Raw genomic sequence first — 15,991 nt, forward strand, 5'->3', positions numbered from 1 at the left:
GCCGGGCTGGCAGCTCCGCCTCCGCTCTACACCGGGGCGATGCTGAGGACCCCAGCGGGCATCTCCTGTGCCGCAGGCACGGGGCTGCCGTCATCCTGGCCCTGAGGATGGGGGGATGATGGGGAGATGATGGGGGGATGATGGATTCCCACCCGGAGCCAGGAGGATGTGTGCATGGTGTGCAGCCACCGCCATGGCAGCTCGGAGCTCGGCCTGAGGCTGTGCAAAGAGCTCCTTCGGCTCTGCCATCGCTGTGGGGCAGGCACAACGCGGCCTCTTTTCCCCTTGCTTGGGCTCTCTGCTTCTGCCACCTCGCTCTGCTCTTGCCCTGGATGCTACAGGCAGATGGAGGCCCCCACAGCAGCCCACATGCACCAGTACTACCCAGATGTGTTAGGCTTGCTTCTACCCCTGCAATGGGAGGAACTGCAGCAGGTTTCGGTGCTGATATGTGCAAGGAAGATCAGGGAAAAGGGGTTGGGGGAGCAGAGGGATCCTGATCCCAGGGAGAAACGAGAAGAACAGAGAGCACTGCTCATGTATGAGCAGTCACCAGGCTCAAGTCATGCCCAGAGTGAGGGATGCCCCTGCAGAAGCAGAGGAACACGCTGGTCCTCGGTAGGGAAGCACTGTGCATCCCTTCCTCTCTTGTGCTCTGGAGAGATTTCAGCCCTTCTCCAGGCTCCAGCTCTGTATCCTTCTTCCTCCATTGTCCCCATCTGCACGTGGAGCTGCTGGAACACTCAGCTCCAGCCTGGCCTTGAACGCTTCCTGAACCTCAGCAGGGGCTGGAGCCTGGGATTGGATCTGGAATCTTCACTGAAATGGCCTTGCAAAGGCCCTCAGCGCCTGGCCTGAACCTCGGGGCCATTGCAGGGCTCTTGCTGTGGCTGAGGGTCCCAAACCAGCCCCGAAATAGCCCCAGAGAACTCCCCCCACTGGTCAGCCCGGCTCACATCCCCTGCAAACACTGCCAGGGCTTTGCCATCCATCGGGACACATCCACTGGGAAGCCCATGACAGGTCAAGCTGCTCTCGTTTTCAACAGCTCAACCATTCTCAAGCCAAGAAACCTCTACAGCAACAGCAGCAAAGCTCTCACCTTGGACGAATCGTACCGTAGCAACTCATGTTTCCAAGCACCTTTCCATGCACAGCCTGCTTTTCCCTGTCAGCTCCTCCAGCACAAGCTGCTCCTGGCTTATGTTAGAGCTCGAGGGACCCAGTGCCTCAGGTGGAAAATGCCTGTTGAGAAGGCAAAGTACATCCAGGAGCTTTTGGAGTCCATGGAAACCAGAACTGGAGGACCTGGAAAGAGCTCAGAGCCAGGCAGACACTTACACACCGCAGCAACAGGGGTAAGGGGCAGATAAAGCATAGTCATGGCATCAAGAGAGGGTGAAGAAGGGACGTGACAGGTCCTCTTTGCAGCCGACATTGAGGGGGCTGCAAGGGGCACAGCAGGGCTCAGACGCACCATTCCCAAAGGAGGAAGGAGCCAGCTTCTGCCCAAACCTGAGATGCTGCTCCACCAAAAGAGCTGTTAAAGGAAGAGCACATTGTGTGCCCAGGATTCCCTTCTGCAGGGTGAGATTTGCTAGTGATAAAACCCGAGTGAAAAGCACCTCTCTGCTGCTTGTGGTGAGTGTCTGGATTTAGACAGGGCTCAAAAGACAAGAGAAAAAGTGAAGAACTTCCAGCTCAGCAGAGAAGGGCTCCAAGAGGGGACATAGGAACAGCAAAGCTACGCGTTGTGTTTGAAGTGCTTGCCTTTTCCTTCCAGCTCCTAAAGGCAGGGAGGAAAGGACAAAAGCCAAGCTGGAGCTCTGCGTTTCCACATCACCTAGGAGACAGAAAACCAACCACCAGCCCCGAGAAGAAATAGAGAGGAGGGGAAAAGTCAGTCAAGGATCCTTTAAAACAAGCTGCTTTTCCTTCCCTATCTGCTCCCCAAGAGCCAAAGGCCAAGTTACAACAGTCCTGGCAGAGAAAACCCCAAGCAACAACATCCTATCTCAAGAAGGGAAAAGTTCATTCCTATAACGTGATTGTTTCTGGTCTGGAGCAAAAGGTTGTGCAGAGCAAAGTGCTCCAAGCCAGGCAGATGAAGAGCTTCAGGGACAAACACCTTCCCTTTGCAGGAGATCCATTGCTAGAAGCTTCCATCCTCTCCTCTTTACCAGCCCCTCTTGCTTTTCATCTTCCCATTACCTTCAGTCTCGGAACACTAAGGCAGAAGTATCTCACAGGAAGCTTTAAAGCATGAGCAACCTGGCTCTGGGACACAGCCTGGTGTCCTCATGCTCTTCCTCTTATGGAGAAGCAGACTTAGCTGCACACCAAATGAGAGGAGAACACCTCAGCCATCAACTCCACCCATCTCCACCGAGCAACCACAGCACTGAGCTCTCCAAAACTGGCTTGAAGAGGCAGTTCTATGAGGACAGATGATATCTTCCTTGCTACCCTTAGTGCAGGGACAAATCCCACCTTTAGGAAAGCCTCTAACTTCAACTCACTGCTCCACCCCACATCTTCCACACAGCCCTGAGCTGGTGCAGCCCCTGCACCTCCACAGAGCAAGGGCCTCGGTACCTCCTACTTCACCAAGGTGTTGCAAGTGTCAGATATATTTAAGAGCATGAAGCATTCGGATACTATGGAAACCAGGGCAAGAGAGAACCCAAAAATAGATGGAAGACGCAAGCTGTTGAAGAGTCTGGAAAAGTCTTGCTGAGGAAGGCTGCAGCTGAGCCCAGAGTGGGATCCATTTAGAGCTCAGGCACAAAATAGCCTCTCTGCTCTCTTCCCAGAGCTTGTCATTTTTCTCTGCCACAGGGAAAGGAATATTCCTTTTCCTCCTCAGGTCTTTAATTTCCCCTCTATTTAATAGGCCTCCTCATCATCAGTTCCCTGGAATGATTCGCAGTCTCCTTTGCCCTTCCCATCACCTGGAGCAGCCCCGTTGGCTGCTTCTGTCCAGCAGGATTATTGGGAACGTTGCATGAGAGCAAACATCACAGAGCCTTCTCCTTCTGAAAGGGAAACCCAACAGCAACCTGCAAAGAAGGGTGCCTGAAACAAGGAGGTGTGAGGCTGTGAGGTACTACCCTGGCCATTTTATAATGCAAGCACCTTTATTGTGTGTACCTTCACCCTCTACAGCCAAACCAGTTGCTACAGTACAATCCCTTTCTTCACACAGAAAAGCTGAATGACACACAGAGGAAACAAGGAGGAAGCCAACAGGAGGTGTACAACCCATCTTTCTCAACACTGAATCCAGTGGAAGACAGCACCAGGTAAAGCATCCCACAAGGCTGAAGCCATCCACGCCTCTTGTCCCTCACCAGCACAGATCTCAGGTCTGCTTGGGACCAGATGTGCCCAAGTCTCACTTCAAGCACTGGTGCTGGTTCCCAGTGCTCATTACAAGCTACTCCTTGGAAATAGAAGAGTCTTTTCAGCATGACCACCTCAGGGAGGAAACCCCAGCGAGGTGAGGGGAAGGCTTCAGGTGGGAATCTTTGCCTTTATACTCGTCAGTGCACTTAAGGGAAAGGAAAGAGATTGAAGGTGTCCAAGATTCTTTGTGTTAGAACTTCTTTACTGCAGCATCGACCTCAGGAATGATCTCCTTCAGCTGGTTCCACTGCTCTGCAGACAGGGCAATCCCTAGAGAGAGCAGGAAAGGCTTCAGAGGAGGCAGGGGTTGAGCATCAGTTTCCTTTCAACTGCCCAAGGGAACCAATGCCAACTCCAGCTCTGTTTAAAGGAGCTGCTAACAAGAAATCACTCGTGTGGCTTAAACCCTTGAGAAGAACTGGCTCCTTCTGAGGTCCAGCAGAGATCTTGATGTGCTGGGCCTCTCCCTTACAAAGCCAGTGCAGCAGGGGAATCCTGGTGTGTGGTCCAGCCAGATGTCAACTTGTTCCTTGGTTCAGAATCACATGAAAGAAGTGGGGCCAGAGTGTTATTAAATTCTCTAGATAAAGATCAGGGCCCAAGAGCTCTTGCGACAGCAGAGGCAGTATTTCACTGAACACCCCCATTTCTCCATCCTCTCTGTTTTAACTGACAGATCCCTTACATTGTGGGTGTGCTTTTTCCAGCCTGGAAGGAGTCCACAAGGCTCCTTTCCCTCCCTGCTCCCAACGGCACAGAAAAGCTGGAGGGCTTTGCTTCCCATTTGCATTACAGGCTACGCAGTTTCCTCTGAGGGAGCAATTTAGACTTGTAACTTCTCCAAAGGAAATTCATTTCTGGAAGGAAAACCACGCTCCATGGGTAGGAAGCAAATCGAGCTGAAGCCAATTTGCCTGCCCTGCACACGCAAACCTATAGCGAGGACCAAAAGGTTCAATAGGAAAGCCCACATCAACCCAGTCTTTATCAGGCACAACACCCAGGGCAGGTGAAGGGAGAGCAGAGCCTGAGAACTATGAGGCAAGTGCCAAAGTTCCAAAGCAAAAGGCCTGAGTTGAGCCTTAACTCCGCAGCTCCAGAGGAGAATGTGTCTTCCCTTCTCCAGTACTTCCATCACCTCCCCAGGTAGTGCTGGCCTCTATAGCACATCACCACACAGCTCGCCTAAAGGATAAGGAACACCTAACACAGCAGGGTCCTGGGAGGGACCTAGAAGGGTCTTATCCTTCCTGTCCCCACCTCAATTGGGAAGAGTGGATTTACTTTTGGAGGGGGGTGTTCTCCCTGCCATTATAAGGGAAAACACCCCCAAACATCACCGGTACCTTTCCTCCCTGGCTTCACGTCACCATCCTTGCCAGCGTAGAACTCCCTGATGTCCACCAGGCCCTTCCCCTTGAAGCAGGACACTCGCACATAGCGCATGTACCCAATCTGCAGGGACACAGAGCCCGTGGTGAACCTGCCCAAGCCACATGGGCCACTCAAGAGCCGGGAATGCTGTCTTACAAGGGGAGCAGGTAGAGGGAAGGTGGATATAGAGAGATGGAGGAAGAGCAGCTCCCTGCCCTCCGTACCTGGAACATGGCCCCCTCCTCACCACCTTGTCCCATTGGGGTTTCTATCGCCTTTGAAGACTTGGCCTCTGTTTTCAGCTTTTTCTCTGCCTTCAAAGCCGCTTCTTTCTTTCTTTTCTAGACACAGAGATCACCGCTTTGAAGAGCGGGGTGAGGAGCCGCAGGAAGGCATTACCCGGGCCTCCACAGCGCACACGGTGCCCGTCACACCGCCGAAGCGGCTCGCTAACCTTTTCCTTCCCATCCTTTCCCTTCCGGTCGCTCTCCACGCTGTTCATCCCCACCAAATCCTTGCCTTTGGGCATCCTATGGGCAAGAACCGTGCGTCAGAGACACCGGGAGCAGGCGGGGACCCCCGGCCCTACCGGTACCTCCCGGAGCTCTGCCCGCGCCGCCGTCCCGCCGTCCGCCTCAAGAACGAAGCCCCGCCCCTCCCCGCGGCCGCTCCGCCAATCGCGCGGCTCGCTGCTCTTCCCGCCATGTCAACGCCTCTTCCAGCCAGCCAATCGCGGCCGCGCTGCCCCGCCTAGCCCCGCCCCGTCAGGGCCGGGCCGTGAGGGGAGCGGGCTCTCGCCATGGCCGCCGGTCCCTCTCTGCAAGCCGGCCTAGTGCGAGGTGCGCGGTAAGGGGCTCGGAGCTGGATGGGCTCGAAGGCTCCTTCCACCCATTCCACGGCCGCTGTGTTTTGCAGGACTCGGCGAACACACACCTCTAAACACGAACAAACAGCTCCCAAGTGTTCCAAGAGTCATTTGTAACGGCAGAGGCTGGAGCTTTCTTGCATTAGAAGCTTTAACTGCTTCCAAGCAGCGCAAAACGTTGGGATACATGGGAATTGCCTCACCTTGGGGGGGGGTGGAATCTTGCTCAGGGTCCCTAAATGGGGTCCATCCTACTGTTTGGCTTTGGACTCTATAGAAGGGGTGATGTAAGCCAAAAGGGTGGAAATCCATGTTTATCCCTTCAAATCAGGCCAGGAGATTCCAGGGCTTTGGGAGCTTCCAGCTCTCCACCCAAATCTGTTCATCAAACCCACTCATGGGGTTTATTGTTTTTTTTTTCCAAGGGATGAAAGGGACAAACGAAGAAGGGAAGGAAAAACGTGGAAATACTTAAATATTATTACATTTATAGTCAGGAAAAAAAAAAAAAAGGGAAAATAATCATAGGTCAATCAACTGCATTGAATTTTCTATTAGCTTTTAAATAGTCACTCAATATACATTTGTTCTTTAGGACACACGAGAGAGAAACAATGGAGGCAACACTGCCAGAGCCATCAACTCTTTGCTCCCGAGCTGCAGCTCTTCCAGATGATCACCATGGAATTGCTATCCAAGAACTCCAAATGGAAACAAAACCAGATCAACCTGGAGCCCCCCCACCCCAAGGCCCAACCTGCAGGGACACCGAGGAGCAGCCCCATCATTTCGGATCAGTTCGATCAAAAGTGAATGGCTCTTCAATGGAAAACCCGCTTTGTGCTGTGACCACCACGAGGGTGGGTGATTTCAAACCACCCCCACCCCAATTTGGGGTGGTTTGAAGCATTCTGGAGAGGTCGTGGTGATGCCTTCAGGCACAGGGAGTGGGATACCCAGTTCTGCTTTGGCTTCAGGGCCTTTCCTCTTCACACGGAGTACAAGAGTAGAGAGTTCCTATTGCGCAGTAGCACTTACTTCAGAGCAACAAAGCAGCCTCTTGTTTGGGAGATGGACTACAGCAGTCCAAGCTACCCGCACAGAGTCCCCATTAGTGCTTGTGAGGGTGGGAGTGGGCAGAAGGAACAGCTTCAGTGCTTAAAACCTGTTGGAAAAGCAGGTTTTTGGAGGTGCAGGCTTAGACAGCACCAGGGCAGCAGGTAACACCAGGCAGAGAGCAAAGCCAAGGGGTTTCTGGCTACAAGCATCCGCTGCCAGTCGCTCGTGTGCATATGGACATGTTTTCCATGCTTCTTCCTTACATGCCATGGAAACTCCTGATCAAAAAGGCTCCATAAAAACAGGGGCAACAAGAACCAGCTACATGGAGCTCTGCTGCAGTGTTGTGAGCTTTTATCTCACCACAACAGCGGTTGTTTCTGCCTTCGTGGCTTATGGCAGTGGCAGAACTGAGCACTATGGCTCAGCACCTTTTTCCTTGGGTTTTCCAAACCTAGCAGAATAGCAGAGTCTATTTATTACAAGCTTCGCTGTCAGCTTCCCAAAGGAAGCAGCACTGGGGCAATGGAGTTTGCTCTGCTCCAGCTATGAGAAAGCTGGAATTTGATGGGAGTGGAGAGTATTTCAATGCCCACGCATTTGGACCGAAAGCAGAAGCCCTTTACCATAGTAAAAACTACTTTCTCTAGCAGCCAGCTACACAACGGGCATCCAGATTACAGGATGAATCGTGATGTGCCCCTCAGGTTTATGAACTCTCCTCCTCTGCCTCTTTCAACCTTTCATTTAAAGGGCTGCCATTGGCTCCAGGCCCTGCATCAGGAGTGTTCCCTGTTGAGATCTGCTTTAACGCTACAGCCCTGACAGGGACAGAGCTGTTACCACACTGCCTTGGTGGAAGCCTTTGACTCTGAGCTTCAACTGCAGGTGACAATTCTTGAGCACCCAAGCCTTATCTCTGAACAACATTTGGCTCTCCAGCCAGGAGCAGCAGCAAAGTTAAACTCAGCCTTGCTCAAGGATAAAAGTAATAGAGTGTGTGTTCCAAGAGATGCTCTCTTAGGTATTGCTCTAGAAAGAGCCATGTTTAAAACGACATTCATGAAACTCCTTTTTGAGGTTTGTTTTGCTTTTTAATGGCTAAAGGGACCTGCCTCCCTCCATACACACTGGGGGCAGCACATGAAAGGACAGCAACAAGCACTTTGGGAACGTGCAGGCCAGGAACAGTGTTTCCGAAACTAATAAAGAGCTGAAAAACATGAAATGAGACCCTGAGATGCAGATGAACATGGGAACCCCCCCCAAAATCCAGACCCCATCTGGAAGTGAAAGCTGAGGAATGGAGAGTGAAGGGATTACAGACCAGAGCTCAGCAGGAGCTGGGTTGCTCTTGTTATTACTACGACCAGTTCATTTAAATACATGGAACAGCACAGAACAAGGCCCTGCAGCAGTTGGACCTGTAGAACACCTCTTCAAAACCAAGCCAGAGGTTAGTACAGAGCGATGGCAGCCGTGAACTGCTCAAGGACCAGAGAAACCAAGTACCCAGCACAATGCATCTTCCACGGGAGACAGGAGGGAATCTGCCCTGGCACAAACCCTACTGCAAGGAACCTGCTTGACCAATCTTGACTCATCCTGCCAGTAACAGAAGAGATCAGTTCCAGTGCAGCTCCTTGAAGGGAGGGAGTTATTGCACAGTCTAATTGCTCAACACACCTTCCTAAAGCCAGGCCTGGAAGATAAGGTGCCATAAGAAACCATGCTAATAGTATTCTCTTTAATTTCACATGCACTTCTTTTTGGTTAAAACAAGTGCTCTGAGTCCTGTTTGCTGGGCAGAGGTCATACATCACTCTACTCTGTAGTATGACATGTGTGTCCATGAAGGTGCTGGACTCGCTTTTACACTCACAGAAGCTGCTCAGAACCAGCCAGTGTTGGATCAACCTGCAGAACTCCTGATGTCTCTGAGCCTTTCCCTTGCCAAAAGCAAAGGAAACCAGACATGGTGCAAATGCAGGGGAAGAAGGTGAAGAAAAGCACTTCAAAGGTGCACAAGAGTTAAAATGTCATGTTCTTTCTGCCTTCCTCCCCTCTATAGAGGAGCAAAGAGGAGACAGAGGAAGAAAACCAGCAGGATTCAACGGAAGGCAGAAAAAGTTCCTGATGGGCTCACCGATGGCTCAGTGCTGCTGTCTGGGTTGGTGCCTTGGGGCTTCACTGCTGCTTGGTTTTAAGAGATAATCTCTGTATCATCCTGTAAAGGAGACCGAAGTGCTGGGAACAGAAGGAAAATAAGTAACCATCAGTCCTTCTCAATACTCATAAAATGACTGTGTTCTACAGAGAGGCAACAGGCACAAACTAAACGTGAGGAAGAACCTCTTTACAGCGAGGGGGACTGAGCACCAGAGTAGGGTGGCCCAGAGAGGTTGCGGAATCTCCTTCCCTGGACATATTCAGGAGACATCTAAGGTGTGCAGGGAGATTGGACTGGATGACCCTCCTAGCCTCAACCATGCTGTGTTGTGGAAGCTTACTACAAGGCTTAACTCAATCCCACTGGGCAAATGCAACACCTTGTCCGGATCATACGGAGCACTCACCCTGAGGACAGGGTGCACTTGGTGCAACAGGAGTTATTACAACTTGGAGCTGTACAGAAGTATTTGTGCCTGTCTCACCCCCCCCAGAGATGATGCAAGCACTTGATAAAGTCTTTTCATTTTTTGAATGCAGCTCTGTTTGTTCTGGAGGGGAACTAAAATGGCAAGAGATGGCCTTCGGGTACTCAAAACACATGCACATCAAAGAGCCATCCTGGACTACTGCTTTTAGAGTGGAGTGGCATTATTGTTTCAACTGTGGTGCTGGGAGGGTGCGAGCACCAGTTACTGCAGCTAATGTGACTTGTGAGGGAAATACTACACCCACTTCCTGCTTATTCCCCTTTACCTGCACTGCCACATAGGCAACACCAAGGTAGGCGGCGATGCAGACAGCCAGGAGCAGGTCAAAGATTGCTGGCTTGACCCTGTGACAAAGAAAAAACACCTTAAATTGCTACAGCTACAGAGGGAGGCAACAGCTCCCCACATCCAAGGGGGCTCCGTACCTGTATGCATTCATCACCTGCTTCAGCTGGTCGTAGAACACAAACTCAGGGTCCCTGTGAAAAGAAGAAAACCTTCAGGTTGTACAATGCATCACAACGCTGTGGCAAGGACAGCCCAAGCCCCTCATTCCCAAGGAGTTCATCCAGCCAGAAGCAGGGAAGCATGACCACCTGCATTCCAGTTCTGAACTGGTTTTAGTTAAGTCTTTCCTTTCCTACCATCAGAGGCCCAAGGGTACAATTCAGAACATGCTGTTCAGCTGTCTCAGAGCAGCCCATGGAAGATGCTTCACCACGGTCATTAAACTGCTTCAACCCCAGCAGGGTTGCCTCCTTGCCATTAAAGTTTTCCAGGGGACCCGAGTCTTTCCCTGCATCCCAAGGAAAGCAGCACTCGAGAGTGGGAAGCATGGAACCAAAACAAGCTCTTCACACAGAGGGAGCTGCTGGGACTTGTTACTGTGGTGTGAAGATGAGAAAGAGCTTTCTTTGGGACAACAGAGAGCATGAACCAAAGCCGACAGGAGAGAAGGAAGGACCAATCACTTCCAGCTCCATGCCAAGAAGTTGGACACGAAAGCATTGGAGGGGGAAGCCAATGTGCATGCTTTCACTCCTTGTCTTACCTTTTGTCTGCCTTTACGTGATGCTGTTTGACATCCTTCAGGTAGCGACCCATGTAATATTCTAAGGTGTTGAGGAAGGTGCTGTCTTTATCAATGAGCTGCGCAGCCCTGGGCTGACTGCTCAGCCAGTCCATCACTGATTCCAGCTGCTCCTGCTGGATCTGCTGCAAGAAAACACCACCAAAGCAAAAGGAGTCAAGCACCGGGACCAGGGCCCCTCTCACAGATCCTTCATTCCTCCTTCCCCCAAATAAAACCTGTGCTCACCATCTGGTCCGTGAAGATCTGCAGGTCTGCAGGTGCGCCCTGCAAGGGAATAAAAACCCTTGGTGCAGGGCACCTGCTTGGGCGGGACAAAGGTGGCAGACAGCCCAATGGGCAGCTCTTACCTTGTCTGTTAGGTTGTAGATGACCCTTGTCAAAGCCTCAGCAATGATCCTGGTATTCCTGGTTAGTGCCTTAGTGTCTACTCGTGACCTAAAGCAGAAGGGGATTATAGACTTGTTGGTGGCTCTAGAACTCCTCTAGAACCCCCCTTTCCCACTGCAGCAATCCAGAACCCAACTCCCAGTGGTTTTTCACCCATCAGACCAGCAGCAGCAGTGCTGAGGTTGGATGGGAGGTGGTCTCCCACCTCCTGTCCATGATGCTGTTGCGCCGGCTGTCCCGGTGGCTCTCCAGGTGGGAGATGGTGAAGGCGGGCAAGCGGCGGATGGCGAAGCGCTCGTGCTCCCACGCCAGCATGTCCTCAGCCAGGTTTATCTTCTTGTGCACCATGGAGAACTTCACCTCTGGGAACTGGCTGGTAACAACCTGAGGCAAAGGACAAGCCATCCAGGGTGTCACTGCCCACTGCACAGTCCCATCTCACACTGCTCAGACCCGGCTGGTTTGTGTTCCCCAAGGTGCAGTTACTTCCACCTCTAAGGTGCAGTTACTGCCATTAAAAAGTTGGTTTAACGTCAGAAAAGAAGTGGTGAATGCTCCATCCCTGGCAGTGTTCAAGGCCAGGCTGGACAGAGCCTTGGGTGACATGGTCTAGTGTGAGGCATCCCTGCCCATGGCAGGGAGTTAGACCTGGATGATCTTAAGGTCCTTTCCAACCCAAACCAGTCTGTGATTCTCTGAAAAAGCTGGTTTAGGGTCACTACAGGGGAGCTTTTGCAAGCAGCAAGCCATAAGGAGGTGCAGTAGAAAATGCAGATCTGGTCTGCTTCAGCTGGGACTGTGGCACAAGGATTTGTCTGCACTTCAAACCAACAACACACGAAATCCCTCCATGGCACAACTCCTCCTTCATCCCTTCCTCTCTTGGAGAGCTGCAGCTCCCCACAGTAAGTCCCAAACTCCCCATCTACTTAAAATGCTTCTCATTACCGTCTCCAGCTCCCTCAGAAACGCATGCTGCAAAGTGCCCTCCTTGGGAGGCTTGGAGACATGGAGGTGGAGGCTGTTGCCTCGACCCAGAGTATCAAGGCAGAGAACAAACGCTACGTTGTCCTGCAGCAGGCTGGAATCTGGAAGACACAAACCCAAACCCTTATTGCTCTGCTTTATGCTGGGATTTCCATCCCCAAAAAGCAGGGAGATTCCCCCAGGAGGGTTGAGATTCCAGTTAACACCATTGTATTAAGAAGCCTTGCTAGAGAACACAAAGCCCCCTCCTCACCAGTGTGATCCAAATTGTCTTCCAGCCACCGCTTGGTTCCTTGATAATTAAACTTGCCACCTCCAGATGCAAAGAACAGCAAGTTGTACCTGCAGGTCAAAGAGGACAGGAGAGTGTTAGCACATCACACTGCACACTACAGGACTCAGCCTGGGACACCGAAGCAGGAAGAGGGCAGTTCTCACCCCGCGTGCGTACGTCTGTAGGTGTAGAGCCGGGAGAAGAGCCGGGCGAGTTCCAGCAGCACCGAGATCCCGCTGCCATTGGAGTCAGCCCCATGTGACAGCCACTGCAGGCCAAAGGGAGACCAGGTGACAACCCTACACTGACCCTTGTAGCACAACAACCTTCAGGATAGCCCACCCCATCTTGCTTTAAGGCCAAGAAAACCCAGCGGGGCAGAGGCCATATGGGAGCTGCAGAAAGGAAAGATACTCACTGGAGCCACTCCGAAAGAATCATAGTGGGCAACTATCACAACAGTGGGCAGGTCTTCTCCACCCAGCCCCGTCAGCCTTCCCTGCAGAGGAGAGAAGTCAGTGTCATCCAGCATCACTTCTGTCCCCTGTACAAAGACTTCTACACTCACACTGAGCCTGAAGCAGCCTCTCTTCCCAGGACTTAAGACACTTCTCTGGCTGAGAACCCCCCTCACTTCCCCTACCAGTCCAAATGAAGCCCCAACAGAAGGTGGTATCCCACCAGTGTTGCAGTTTGAACCCATCCACAACTCACCTCCACGCTGGGGATGAGCCAGTCGTTGATGGCTTTGCTCTGAGCCCCGCTGGTCACCATCTGGAAGCCATTGGCAGTTGCTGTGTGCAGCAGGACTAGAACAAACCAGACAGAAATGTGCCCCTGGGGAAGCTTCATCCCTTATTTCCATCGTTTTGAGCTTTGGAGGCCAGCTTCAAACCACCTAAGCCCTCTCAGTTGCTGCTTGTGCACTGACATGGAAACCTGGTGACCAAGCACTTCCATTCTGTCCTCAAATCCCAGCATTTTGAGCTGGCTAAACCAAACCCCTTTCTCCAGCAATCCTGAAGTTCACCACACGCAGCAGGCCACTAAAGATAGAAAAGTTCTTTACAGGGAAATACATGGAAGCAGTGAACTGACCTGTGGGCAGACAAAAAGCTTCCCAAACCCCACCACACTGTAGTCATTTAACATCTTCAGTGCTGGTTTTTAACCTGAGTTTCTCTCTCACTTGCAAGAGTGTGAAGCTGAGAACTCAGCTCCATGCAGCTGTATTTCTAAACTCAGCCAGGCAATACTCTAATACTCTCTTACAGTGTGTTTTAATTCCATTAAACCTCAAAGTGCTTCAATAAAGACAGAACATGAAGGCAGCAGACCACTGGCTCACGGTGCATGACACAACAGACTGCTCCCAGAGGTGGGTCCAGGCCTGTCCTTCCTCTAAACCTTTCCCACTTGTCCAAACTCACCTTCTGCAGCCGAGGCAGAGCCCTGCGAGGCAGAAGCAGCCCGGGTTTGCTCATAGATTGACAGCAGCTCTTCATCTTCCACTGCAAAATAGACTGGCACGATGGTTTCCATCGCGAGCATCTCCGGCTCGATCTCCATGAATTGCTGTGGGTTGAAAGGAGACAGAGACTCAGCAGCTGCTAAAGGTGCAGGAGGGCAGAGCAAAATGAACCTCCAAAGCAGAGAAAGCCAAGCTTGAAATCAGAGCACGTGCACTAAACCAGGAGCTTTCAGTCCTGCAGCAACCCAAACATCTCCCCCCCACAACTCCACTCCATCTCCCATGGGAAGAGAAAGGGAACCTGCTGGTTTTTACCCTGACGACATCCTGCGGGACAGAGGAGATGGCTCGGGGCAGGATGATGACCACAGCACCCGCGGACTGGCGCAGAGCTTTCTGGTACTGCTCGTAGGAGAAATCCACCAGGCGCATCATGACGCAGCGGCGGCTCAGCACGTCCGCCTCGACCGTGCGCGCCTCCGTGTTGAGCACCGCGCTCCTGGTGCCTGCAGGACAGCAGCAAGAGCCTTGCTAAGAGATTCCAGCCCAGCCCCTTCTCAGGGCCAATGTGGTGAGCTTCTGAGCAGCCAGGATCTGCAGAGAGCCAAGCTCATCCCTTCCCCTCCATCCAAGAAGGGACAGAGATCTGGGGGTTTGCCTTGCATCCACCTGTGCAGCCACGTCCTGCCTGACTCACCTCCCTGAAGCACTACACAGCCTGCCCCAAGGTTCCTCTTCACCACAACCACGCACGCTGGCCTGGCTCAGGCACTGGGATGTTTCTGTGCAGCCAGCTTTGAACTGCTCCCTCCCTCCTGCTCTCAGTCCCAGCATATCAAATCCCTCACATGAAAATGCAATCCTCTGGGAGAGCAGCAGCCTGGAGGCTTTCCAGCAGCTCCAGAACTCTCCAAGAGCAGACCACAAGGACATCTTGTATAAATAGAACCAGAGAACGAGTTGGAAGGGACCTTAAAGCTCCAACCCCCTGCCACAGGCAGGGACCTCTTCCACTGGAGCAGCTTGCTCCAAGCCCCTGTGTCCAACCTGCCCTTGAACACTGCCAGGGATGGGGCAGCCACAGCTTCTCTGAGCACCCTGTGCCAGCGCCTCAGCACCCTCCCAGGGAAGAGCTTCTGCCTAAGAGCTCATCTCAGTCTCCCCTCTGGCAGGTTCAAGCCATTCCCCTTGGCCTGTCCCTACAGGCCCTTGTCCCAAGCCCCTCTCCAGGTTTCCTGCAGCCCCTTTAGGCACTGGAGCTGCTCTAAGGTCTCTCCTTAAGGAACCTTCTCTTCTCCAGGCTGCCCCAGCCCAGCTCTCAACCACACAAGGAGATGGCAGGAGACCCACGAGCGCATCTGCCTGGGACCCAGTGAGGCTCTCAACAACGTGGAGGTACCTCCGGGAGAGTCAGGAACCCCGCTTGGCTCTGGGTTAGCGAGTGCAGGAGGAGGAGACTGAGAGCTCCAGCACTTCAATGATTCACAGAACAGGTTTGACCGTAAGGAAGGTGTTGCACAACCAGCAACAGAACGGAGGAGCTGGAGGTCACCGGTAGCATAAAGGAGCAGCTGTACAAGGACAGACTCCCGAATGGAGATGCTGCTAGAGCCTGAAGAGCCACTGAGGGCTCAAAGGCAGGAGAACAGAAACGAGCTCAGCACCAAGCTCCCCAACGTGCCACAGAGCTGCGGAGTAAACCCCACACGCAGGAGCCTGCAGGGCACAGCGGGAGCCCCGGCCACCCCCGGCTCACCCTGCGGGGCCCCCTCCTGCTCCCGCTGAGCCTGGGCTTTGCCCGAGGGGGCCCGGCTGCGGCTTCCCCGCGGCCTGCGCTTGGCCGCCCTCCCCGGGCCGCCCGTGGCTTCGCGGCCTGCGCTGGGCCCCTCCCCGGGCTCTGGGCTCTTGGCGGGTCCCCACCACCGCTGAACGGGAAGGAGGGAAGCAGAGAGGAAGGGACGGAGGGAAAGCGAGGGGGGGATTCGCCCTCCCGGAGGCCCGAGCCCGGTGTCTCACCGTAGGGCTGCCCGCCCAGCTCGTACTGCTGCATGCGGTACACGGTGAACTCGTGCGCGGCCTCCGCGGCGGGCGGCGGGCCCAGCAGCAGCAGCAGCACTGCGGGCACGAAGAGCAGGAAGCTCAGCGGCAGGCACGAAGCCTTCAGCACCGATTCCAGCACCTCGCCCGCCTCCTCCAGCATCGCCGCGGCACCGGCACCGGCCCCCGGCCCCGCCGCTGCGGCCCCGCTCCACCGGCCACGCACGGCACGCACGGCGCCCGCGGGATGCTGGGAGATGTAGTTCGAGGCGCCGCCGCAAGGGACGCTGGGAGTTGTAGGCGCCTCCGTTCGTGCTCCCGTCGGGGCTGCAGGGGGCGCTCCGACCGGCGAGCACCGGGACCCCCCCCCCCCCTCCAT

At 53.5% G+C, this 15,991-nt stretch overlaps 2 protein-coding genes across 5 annotated transcripts; both read right to left on the reverse strand.

The window, feature by feature from the left end:
* Nucleotides 1-3,249: 3,249 nt before the first annotated feature.
* On the reverse strand, nucleotides 3,250-5,322 carry LOC134166912 (activated RNA polymerase II transcriptional coactivator p15-like). Its single transcript, XM_062625016.1, has 4 exons — nucleotides 5,234-5,322; nucleotides 5,004-5,120; nucleotides 4,752-4,860; nucleotides 3,250-3,675 (listed from the first exon to the last, which is right to left on the reverse strand). Exons 1-4 carry the CDS (start codon nucleotides 5,306-5,308, stop codon nucleotides 3,596-3,598), a joined length of 381 nt encoding a protein of 126 aa, XP_062481000.1. The 5' UTR covers nucleotides 5,309-5,322; the 3' UTR covers nucleotides 3,250-3,595.
* Nucleotides 5,323-7,775: 2,453 nt separating this feature from the next.
* Nucleotides 7,776-15,847, reverse strand: NCLN (nicalin). 4 transcript variants are annotated; one of them, XM_062625020.1, is made up of 16 exons: nucleotides 15,592-15,847; nucleotides 13,891-14,081; nucleotides 13,535-13,679; nucleotides 12,819-12,913; nucleotides 12,523-12,603; nucleotides 12,269-12,372; nucleotides 12,084-12,172; nucleotides 11,792-11,931; nucleotides 11,049-11,227; nucleotides 10,804-10,891; nucleotides 10,682-10,720; nucleotides 10,415-10,578; nucleotides 9,789-9,842; nucleotides 9,629-9,707; nucleotides 8,850-8,950; nucleotides 7,776-8,405 (listed from the first exon to the last, which is right to left on the reverse strand). In XM_062625020.1, the coding sequence occupies exons 1-15, from the start codon at nucleotides 15,773-15,775 to the stop codon at nucleotides 8,891-8,893; spliced, it is 1,692 nt and encodes a 563-aa protein (XP_062481004.1). In that variant the 5' UTR covers nucleotides 15,776-15,847; the 3' UTR covers nucleotides 7,776-8,405; nucleotides 8,850-8,890. The 4 variants fall into 4 exon arrangements, with proteins under 4 accessions (XP_062481004.1, XP_062481005.1, XP_062481006.1 ...); XM_062625021.1 differs by having other exon boundaries at nucleotides 7,776-8,652; XM_062625022.1 differs by having other exon boundaries at nucleotides 7,776-8,950; nucleotides 10,415-10,575.
* Between the last annotated feature and the right edge of the window lie 144 nt (nucleotides 15,848-15,991).

The sequence above is a fragment of the Pezoporus occidentalis genome, unplaced genomic scaffold (genome assembly GCF_034315485.1).
Source record: "Pezoporus occidentalis ecotype Australia unplaced genomic scaffold, CSIRO_AGI_Poc_V1 ctg276, whole genome shotgun sequence".
In the NCBI taxonomy this organism is placed as follows: Eukaryota; Metazoa; Chordata; class Aves; order Psittaciformes; family Psittacidae; genus Pezoporus; species Pezoporus occidentalis.

Coding starts and splice junctions, on each gene's coding strand:
- LOC134166912 (XM_062625016.1), bottom strand. CDS start 5,308: ATGCCCAAAGGCAAGGATTTGGTGGGGATGAACAGCGTGGAGAGCGAC. Junction 5,121..5,233: donor GAAAGGATGGGAAGGAAAAG/GTTAGCGAGCCG, acceptor CTCTGTGTCTAG/AAAAGAAAGAAAGAAGCGGC. Junction 3,676..4,751: donor CGTGAAGCCAGGGAGGAAAG/GTACCGGTGATG, acceptor TGCTCTCTCTAG/GGATTGCCCTGTCTGCAGAG.
- NCLN (XM_062625020.1), bottom strand. CDS start 15,775: ATGCTGGAGGAGGCGGGCGAGGTGCTGGAATCGGTGCTGAAGGCTTCG. Junction 12,373..12,522: donor ATTCTTTCGGAGTGGCTCCA/GTGAGTATCTTT, acceptor TTTGGCCTGCAG/TGGCTGTCACATGGGGCTGA. Junction 8,951..9,628: donor TTGCCTATGTGGCAGTGCAG/GTAAAGGGGAAT, acceptor TTCTGTTCCCAG/CACTTCGGTCTCCTTTACAG.